General features: G+C 45.1%; 1 protein-coding gene across 1 annotated transcript; it reads left to right on the top strand.

Moving 5' to 3' along the window:
* Positions 1-4,163: 4,163 nt before the first annotated feature.
* Positions 4,164-9,309, top strand: si:ch211-195b13.1 (STKc_SGK domain-containing protein). The gene is given in 14 exon segments (XM_068746805.1): positions 4,164-4,284; positions 4,726-4,801; positions 5,536-5,602; positions 5,693-5,733; positions 5,834-5,891; positions 5,985-6,068; positions 6,144-6,275; positions 6,397-6,445; positions 6,448-6,508; positions 6,605-6,728; positions 6,838-6,933; positions 7,075-7,230; positions 7,325-7,414; positions 7,520-9,309. Coding segments are annotated over 14 exon segments (1,284 nt in total). The 5' UTR covers positions 4,164-4,199; the 3' UTR covers positions 7,685-9,309.
* The last annotated feature ends 513 nt before the right edge of the window (positions 9,310-9,822 follow it).

Raw genomic sequence — 9,822 nt, 5'->3', positions numbered from 1 at the left:
CAACTTGTGAATCTGATGGCTCCACTACTCGGAAACTCTGTGTAGCGCTATGGAACGATCCATAGCCTCACTCAAAGAAGGATAATGGCATGAAAAGAAGTTGAAATGTCCTTGAAAACATCAAAATAGAGCAAAAAAAACAAAACAAGGACACACCTTCTATAGATTAGATAGAGTTCCTACAGAGTGATGTGAAACTTCACTGCATTTTTGGGAATGGCTAGACCTCACCCCTTGTTGGGGCTAAAGTAGGTCTAATTTTGCTTAATACTTCATTTTGGTCATTAATTATCTGTGAAAATAAATTGTGTTTTGCATGCTTAGATCATCTAACGGTAGTTTGACAGGGCGGAGGCATCAGGCTGATCGTTACACGTTGGAGGAAGTGTTAATTTAATATATGTTCCAGTTGTACTCTGCATGTCACACGCTACCCCCCCCCCCCCCCCCCCCCCTCATTAGCTGACAAGTTACTAATAGCAAGTTCTTCTAACTCAACTATGCCATGAATCTTAGTTATATTTTTTACTGATGAATACTTGGGTGAATGCCTGCCTGGGTGCGTTCTATCATTGAGCCGGTGAGATGGAGAAAGAAGGATCAAAGGATGCAAAGAGTAAAAGAAAAAAGCAAAGTTTACGAGATTATCCAATCTTGAACGAGTTCAATTTAGAGATCTATTTTTGTTTTGTATTTTTGCATCAGTGAGTTTTATTCTCTCAGAATTTTAGTGATATTTTAAGTATTGTTTAATTACATTGGCACAATCCTGATTCCATGGGCCCGCCTGCATAGAGTCACACAGATCACAAGACCAACATCACCTCAATACTGTCCTAGACATGGAGTTCAGCAACAGGACAGCATTAATCCGAGCATAATTACTGCAGTAATAGCGTTCACATTATATCTGATAGGCATCTAATCCCTTGTAGAATGGGGGAAATAAATTATATAGAAAAAACATCTCATCTCCTGCCCGAGAAATCAGCCGGCAAACAAAATCTAGTTTCATGAGCCAAAATCCACTCCCACTCGCAGGGGGGCCCCCTAAGGCTGCACTGCCGCGCTGTCAGACTGGGCCGCCACCTCCGGTCTGCTTCGCTGTGGTTCTCTGAGTAATGCAAAGTGAAAACTGTATGTGATAAAACGAAGGAGGCTGCAGGCTGAGACAGAAAAGAGCGACTGGAGAGAGAGAGGGGGGATTTTTTTCTGTTCTCATGAACGATCAGAGGCCGGTGATGTTACCACTTGTGTGGGTGTGAAACTCACAAGGCTGTGATCCCTCCTGAGAGCAGGTCAACTAGACTCTCGTTGTAATTAGAGATCATTTCACACGATTGCCTAAAAGCCTTTCCGCCGGCGCAGCAGTTGGTCAGTGAGGGAGGATTCGGCTAAATGACTCATTCGCCTGCGTCGTGCAGCCTCCGCCTCCACCTCCGCCTCCGCCTCCCTCCCACCACACACTGCAGGCAGGCAGCAAGGCAGGTGTTCAGTGTTTCATTTATCACTAACACAGACTTAGCTTTCACTCCTCTGGTGAATAAATATCACACAGCCTCAGAGAAGGTCACTCAATATATATATATATATATAATAAAGATTTCAAACTGAACTCAGGTCATCGCTGGACGTTACATACCTCTTTGTGTGAATTATACATGAGCCACAATGTTAAAAGATAGCAGTTATAATTGTTAATACGCCTTGGACCGGTATTTAGAAGTGGGAAAATACATTAAAAATACTACTGCTTGTACTTTACACAAGTATTCTTGGTTTTTCCTGCTTCTCGGCTGCGTATGTTTAAATTTAGATAATAATTAAGATTAACATGAAAAAGAAAACACTGTTCACACATTCCAAAAAATAAATCTGAAGAAGCCCAGGACGTGTCCAGGTACTAGATAGTACAATCAACTCAACTCTTTAGAAATACGACGGCATATTCTGTCATGACACAGACACAATATATATATATTTCTCCACTGAGGTGGTTCGAGGAGTCTTCGAAGAGGCTGCCATCTGTATTTTAATGACAATAAAACAGATAATAACCTGATGATAATCTATTATTTATTCTATGAGAAATCAGATGCCTTAATTCTGTCTCAAGTGATGCATGAGTGGTGCAACCTGGGGTAGATTTTGGTTCTTCACACTCCTACATGCATCTGCAGATAGAACTTGAGATCATGTGACATCATCACAGTGACGTTGGGGGACTTTTGGTCGTGACTCCCCAGGAAAGCTTTTTGCTGAACGGGTTGGAGGCAGGAGACTCGCAGGGCCTCTCTGTCAACGAGAGGACGCGCTGCCTCTGTGCCCAGCATCATTCACACCAACGTGGAGGGCGATGGGAAAACGGGGCAGCGTTTGTGAAGCTGCTAAATAAAGCAGCATTAATCTGAGCTACAGAGAGAGCTCTAAACAGACACCACTAATGTAATGTCTGCTGAGCGTATCGGTAGTGACACCCGAAACCCCAGACGGAACGGGTCATCTCTCGCACAAGACACTCTGTCAGAGTGACGTAGATGTGAGACTCCTTTCACCTTTAAAGGGGGAAAAACACAAAGATAAAAAGGGATTTTTTTGTTTTTGTTTGTTTCACCCAGGTGCGTTTTGCTCTACACCGCCTCACTTCCTGTTCCACCACAATAGAAACAACTCAATTCACAAAAATAAGGAATAATTCTGTTCCGATCTACTGCGGTCCTACTGCGTGTTACCGGCGAGGATAACACGATACACTTGAATAATGCAGAGAGAGAGAGAGGCTACATGAGGTGAGAAAAGGTCTGCGTGCACAGCCCAGGAGAGAGTCGCTGTCACGCAGGTGGATCCGGTACGAGAAAGAGCCGGAGGGGAATGTTTGCTCGGTCGGCCTTCGAATCCTGGTACAAGTTCGGCACCAGGGTTTGTCTCCCCGCCACAGATAAGACTATTAACTTCCTCTTTCGGCGATACCACAACTATCGGTCCCGTGAAGGCTCACTTCCATTAAATCAGGCATGACTGTCACATGCCACACAGGGACAAAGCACAGAAGGTTCCACTGTTAGAGCTCGGCTGAATCTACAAGGACTGAGTAAAGCTTGCGTACAGTTACAAAGTGGCCCCTGCAGTTACTGCCAATGTGTAGTCGAGGTAACAGGGATATAATTTGGTTATGACCGTTTTGATGTATGTTTTAGAAATGTATATTTCTGTTGTTGTTGTTGTTGTTGTTGTTTTGGGGGGGGGGGGGGTTCTACTTGCTTTAATATTAAAACCATTAAAAAGTACCATTCATCTATGAAGTTGCACAAAAAGTTGCACACTAATCGACCTCTCAGGTTCCTGATCCAGGTGTGATGTAAAAGATACTGAGTAGCATCTGGAACATTTGCTGTGTGGCTCATCCTCCTCCTCGGGCAGTATAACTCCGCATGGCACAGTTATATAACCTACAGTGTTAGCGGATCACATCTGTGACAGCTGGATTCACACTGGTTCCAAGCATGATGTTGCAAAGTCACCTTCATATATGAAGGTTATAACCTTCAACGCACTGCTGCAGGAAAAATCCACTAATTATTTAGGACTTTTAGCACACAGAGATTTGTGGAGATAGCAGCAGGTCCAGTTTCTGCAGCCTCGGCACGCAGAAACTGGGATGCAGAAATTGTGAAACAAGTTTCTCCACATCTTTTTTTTTTTTAAATGCTGTAATTTTATTTTATTGTATTTTTTGGAGGGTAGGGTCTGCATTCAGCCACGTCATCAAAGAAAAAGAAAGACCTTCAGTTTTATAAATCGGTACATGCGGGATTTTAATCCCACAGATGGCGTTTTCCACTGTGGGAAAATGACGAATAGGAGAGGAGGATGGAGAGCTCCCTCTTCACCTTCCTCCTCCATCTCCTCCTCCTCCTCCTCCTCCTCTGCGGCTTGCTCTCCTCGACATCCCTTTGGCTACTGCAGGCGAAATGTGTCTGCAGCGGAATTCCGTGGCGTCACGCCCCCTGTTAGTCGTCCTGGTTACTTGTGTGACGACAAATGGGAACCGCCCTCCGACACCACGTGCTCCTTATAAACAGCGCGCTGGCACCAGCTGCGGGGGAATCGGCTCGGCTGCGTGAGCTCTGTGCGCATCCGCGGGACTGTCGGAGGATCGTGGGAGAAGCAGTTTGATTTCTTCTGTGTCTTTCTATCGGATGCTGTCACTCAACATGGCTGTGACTGAGGCTGGATGCGACTTTACTTACTGCAAAATGAGGGGGATAGTCGCCGTTCTTACTGGTGAGCGACAATCATCGCAAATGTTTTGGGCTGTAATGCTGATTCTTAATTGGTGTGTGAAACAGAATGGCCGTATTTATCCGTATGCGTGGGGAAAGTAGAGCCAAGCGTGAGAGTAAATGAATGAATCATAGCTGTAAACTGTATTTTTTGGATTATTTCAGTTCTTTTTCCTAAAAATGTTCCTAAAAATATCCAGAATTGGGGTGGGGGGGTGGGGGGGCTTTCCTGGAATCTGGATGAGTAACCTGTCTGGTTGCGTAACCTAAACAGCATCAGAGGTGTATGCGCACGGAAATCTACCTTTTTATAGCTCAAAACCAATCGGATTAAATCTTCCACGCGTTATTCTCTACAGGAAGACAAAACATGTATCGTCATGTTTGATGAATGACACTCACGCTTAATGGAAATGCCCCCCAACCCCCTTTTTTTTTACAGCTTTCATCAAGGAGAGAAAAATGGGGCTGAATGACTTCTTCCATAGGCTGGTGTCCACACCACATATCTGCCAACAGTGAGTCCGCTCTTTCTTTCTTTTTCTTTTTTTAAAGCTGATCGTGTCAGATAGAAGAATGGAATTTCAGTGGCGTCACAGGGAGCATCTGTGCATTAGTCACCTTATAGGCTATTTTATTTTATTTTTTACTTCTGATTGTCGAGTGTCGAGTTTGGCAGGCTATCTTGTGAAGGGCTGAACAGTGTAATCTGGGTACAAGAAGCCAGGATAAGAATAGTCCTTTTCATTGCAAGCCTGTTAGCAGCCTCCCCACTGCCTAATCACCTTTCCAGTAAATCCCCTCATGTTCCGTACAAGGATAAACCTGCAAATCGGTTGTTACATGACTCCTCCCATTATAGAGATCCTGACATCTGCAGGGTTGGGGTCCGACACACACACACACACACACACACACACTCGTACACACAAAACGTGTCCTGTAAGGAAAGGGCATGTGAGTTGGAACAATGAGTCCTGCAGCTCTCTTGTAGCGGGTCAGCGGCTTAAGCTTTTTCTCAGACCGGTCAGGCTGTTACACGGCCTTGATGAGCCCATCTTAAACTTGACCTTCCCGGGTGTTTCAGATGGTCATCCCCCCCCCCCCCCCCCCCAGATGGGAAGGTTCATTCCGCTTTTGATACTGACAATAATCCGATTCACGGTGCAGCAAAAAAATGCATTTGCCTGTAATGAGTCATTAGAGCTAACGAAGGAAGATCAATAATCAATGTTTTTTTTTTCCATTCCAGTGTTGAAGTAAATAACTTCCTGAAGATTGATGAAAATCAAAATGAGAAATTTGGAAAGGAACTTCCGGTAAGAAGGAACTGTTTACTGGAAATTGTGTATGTCTGTTTGCCCAGTATGACAACGTCAAATGAATTTTCCCACTGCTTTGTCTTTCAGGTGTGCCTACAGTCACGAAGTTCGTTAGCTGAGGAAACTCAGTAAGTAGCATTATAAAGTGGCTTCCTTATCATATAGACCTAAACAATGCTGTTGAATACATGTGCGCTAATAATAGAGTTCTCATTTCCTCTACATTAGGATTAAACCTTGCGATTTTGACTACCTCAGAATCATCGGCAAAGGCAGCTTTGGCAAGGTGAGTCGATCTAATGCCTCTTTTGCGGAGCCGAACTTTGCATCGGTCATGCTTGTGACCGCGTCGCCGATGCAACCGCTTTGTGCATTGCAGGTTCTGCTTGCTCGGCACAAGGAGTCCGCCCAATATTACGCTGTCAAAGTGCTGCAGAAGAAAATAATCATGAAGAAAAAAGAGGTAAACCGCTTCAGAAACGTTTCGGTTCCGTGGCGTGGAGTGATACGGCATGTTAAATTTAAATGTTCCTTCCAGCAAAAGCACATCATGGCTGAGCGCAGTGTGCTGATGAAGAACATCAAGCATCCCTTCTTGGTGGGGCTGCACTACTCCTTCCAGACGACCGACAAGCTGTACTTTGTGCTCGACTATGTCAACGGTGGAGAGGTAGGGTTCAAATGTCAAGATGCCCAGAAATCAACGGCAGACCAGAACCATGAGCGAATATCCATCGGAGTAATACATGAACGTGTTGAGCTGACGGATGTCTGTCTGTTTTCCCCACCAGCTGTTCTACCATCTCCAAAGAGAGAGGATCTTCCTGGAACCCAGAGCCCGGTCTACGCCGCTGAGATTGCCAGTGCACTCGGCTACCTCCACTCCCTGCACATTGTGTACAGGTAACGGTCCAACACTTCCCCCTAGTGGACGTGCGATGCCATGATCTGTGCCGGAGGAACGACTCTGACGCTTGTCATTTCCCCTCCCCTGCACAGAGACCTGAAGCCTGAGAACATCCTGTTAGACTCACAAGGCCATATTGTCCTCACAGACTTTGGCCTCTGCAAAGAAGGTCTTGAAGCCAATGGCACGACAACAACATTCTGCGGAACTCCTGAGGTACAAGGAGAAATCCCTACACTTTTATGCACTTGTTATCAATACACGGTGGGTACATTTTATTCATTGAGCATGTTTTGACTTGTTTTTTTTTTTGCATTCATCATAGTACTTGGCGCCTGAGGTTCTCCAGAAGCAGGCGTACGACCGCACGGTTGACTGGTGGTGTCTGGGATCAGTGCTCTATGAGATGCTCTATGGACTTGTAAGTGAATGCTCTGACGTGCAACTCCTACTGCTTGTTCTGGCATCTGCTGCCGTCCCAAACCGCCTTTATAATCCAGGCACTGTCACTTCCACCTTTGACCCCCTTTGACCCCCCCCCCCCCCCCCCCCCCCCCAACAGCCCCCATTCTATAGTCGCAACACAGCAGAGATGTACAACAACATCCTGCACAAGTCTCCTGTGCTCAAGCCCAATGTGTCGAACTCGGGCAGAGAGCTGCTCGAGGGTCTCCTGCAGAAGGACCGGACCAAGAGGCTGGGAGTTAAGGATGATTTTGTAAGTATGCGCGGCAAACCTCCTGTCAGATCTGTGATCGTCTAAAGCTTGTTTTCTACCTGTCCGCTGATCTACGCTTCATTTTCTCCATCAGCTCGAACTCAAGTACCATTCCTTCTTCTCTCCAATCATCTGGGACGACCTGATGGCCAAGAAGATCACGCCTCCTTTCATTCCCTCAGTGGTAGGTTCACGTTACATTGGTATATTGACGCCAATATAATGAAAATATAGTAGTGTCTCGACATTTTCCTTTTTGAGAACAATTCCTTCCTCCTTGGTTTCGTAGACCGGACCTACAGACCTCCAGCACTTCGACCCTGAGTTCACCCACCTGCCAGTGAGCTCCTCTCTGTGCGCCGACACCTTGACTGTGACCAGCAGCGTCAAGGAAGCTGCCGGAGCATTTCCGGGCTTCTCTTATGGGCCTCCGGCAGACCACGCCTTCATGTGAAGGCCAACGCATTTGCCCATTTGTCCAGAAGCAAGAAGTGGGACAAAGCCTCTGGACTGAGTTGACCACAATGGGGACCATGTTGGAGCAGCTTGCATGAGGACATCACACATCCTGAAATGAGGATCTGTCAAGCATGGATGTTGACCTGTTCCTCTTCCTACGCCGCAACCACCCAAAATTCAAATGTGTGTGCCAAGTGCAGGCTCTCTCTGGGGTCAAAGGTGGAAGTGACAGTGCCTGGATTATAAAGGCGGTTTGGGACGGCAGCAGAAGCCACTAAATCATTTCACTTGTTTGGGTTTTTGGCCTGAGCCCTAGCTGAAACGTGTGATGCCTTTAATACATGTCTGCATATGTTGAAACGTTCAGAGCTCACAATGTGTTGTTCTGCTGTTCAAGCTCTTTTGCACTTGAGGAAACGAGGGTCAAGAATACCGTAATTAAACATTGTACTTCAAGCATCGGCAATTTTGGGTTAGTTGGCTACACGTCATTCGATTTATCTTTTCCATATCTGGAGCCTGTTCATTAAAAATGACATGCCGGCCTTGCTTTGACCAATCTTTTGACTGCTTCAATACGATTTGACCCGGTTGTCCTCATAAACTGATGATCAAAGAGAGACGTGACATTGTTTTTATTAACCAGACGCTTTCTCTCTTTAATCTTAAGAAAGTTCTGCATATATATCATAATGACTTAGAAATGTTTCCTAGTTCCTATCGATACATTTACTGAAAGTTTTATTCCATTCACGTTTTTTTTTGTTTTACAATGTCTTTAAAATTCCATCCAGTGTCCATGTCACTCTATATCTGCTGTTTGCAAACTTAATAGCATCTCTGTGATCAGGGAATTGTGATAAAGAGTTCAACCAGCAATAACAGGCCCTCATCAATAACATTGTGAAAGCTGTATACTAATTATGGAAGTGACTGCTGCTTTATTGTAAACACTCCAACTATAGAATATGTCATTACAAATGTTTTTATTTTTTTATGCATTATGTAGAGAGGAACTGTGATTGTCTTGTGCCTGTCCGAGGCGGCCTGATCCATACTAACTGTAGACACATATCTATTTCCCCTAAATCTCCGTCTCGCTTAAAAATAATCTATTTAAGCGCATCATTAGTTCTGAAGAAGAGCCCCGAGGTGGCGGCGGCGGTGCAGGCTCCGCGCTAACAGTGTTTAACCGCTGAGGAACTGCTAACACGGTTCTGGAACGTGCAATAAGGTTTTGTTGTCTCTGAAAGAAGAACAATTATTGAATCGCTTTTAGCACAAGTATAAGTTCCAATTTATTATTTGATGTGCACTAAGTTATTGAGAAAAGATTATCAGATATTATTCATGGCTTTCTTCTGCCCCATCCACCCTCCGTGTTTTTAGGTGTTCCATACACAGCATTTTCAAGCCTGCTGAAAATACATAAATATATTTAAATAAAATGGCAATGCACAGTTCTAGATTATTTTCTTCCATGTTTGGAAGCTTTATTTTTTTTATTTATATCTGTTTTCACTACACTGCTACTGTATAAATAATCTAATTTACATGATGAACTGAAATATTGAATTTATAATCTGTCAGAAAAATTACAAATAAATGATCTAAATTGAAGACATGATGTGTGCTAATTTTGTTTCTCATGCTAGTTATGACAGTTCTGAATAGCAACATTACTTCTATGCCGGTCAGCTTGGACCATGAACTGTCTGGCTCTGCCTTCCAGATGTCATTCCCGGTCGGCTTCCTCTCCACCACTCCTTCCCACCTTGTTGATGCCCCCCATTGCAGCCTCATGCTCACCATCCTGCTGGTCCTCACATCCTCAGCACATCCCAGAACCTCCTCCAGGAGAAGATGCCGTCTTTCCTTGCCCTGGGCCCTGTCGCATCGTGGCTGTGGAATGGCACCCAGCCTTGCCACCATGCCCACCAGCCGAGGCTCCGCCTGCTCCAACGCCTCTTGAGCTTTGGACTTCCTGCCTGTCCGGATCACGATGCCTACTGATGCTACTCTGGTGTCACTGGAGTCTCTGTAGGCTAAAGCCTCTCTTATGTTACAGACCCTGAATTCCTCCTCCAGGCTGCTGAAGGGGAGCTGGAGTTTGTTGCTCCTGCTGTGCAGTGC

This window comes from Brachionichthys hirsutus, chromosome 13, assembly GCF_040956055.1.
Source record: "Brachionichthys hirsutus isolate HB-005 chromosome 13, CSIRO-AGI_Bhir_v1, whole genome shotgun sequence".
Taxonomy (NCBI): Eukaryota; Metazoa; Chordata; class Actinopteri; order Lophiiformes; family Brachionichthyidae; genus Brachionichthys; species Brachionichthys hirsutus.
The sequence above is the reverse complement of the archived record's forward strand: the minus strand, read 5'-3'. Positions and strand labels throughout refer to the sequence as shown.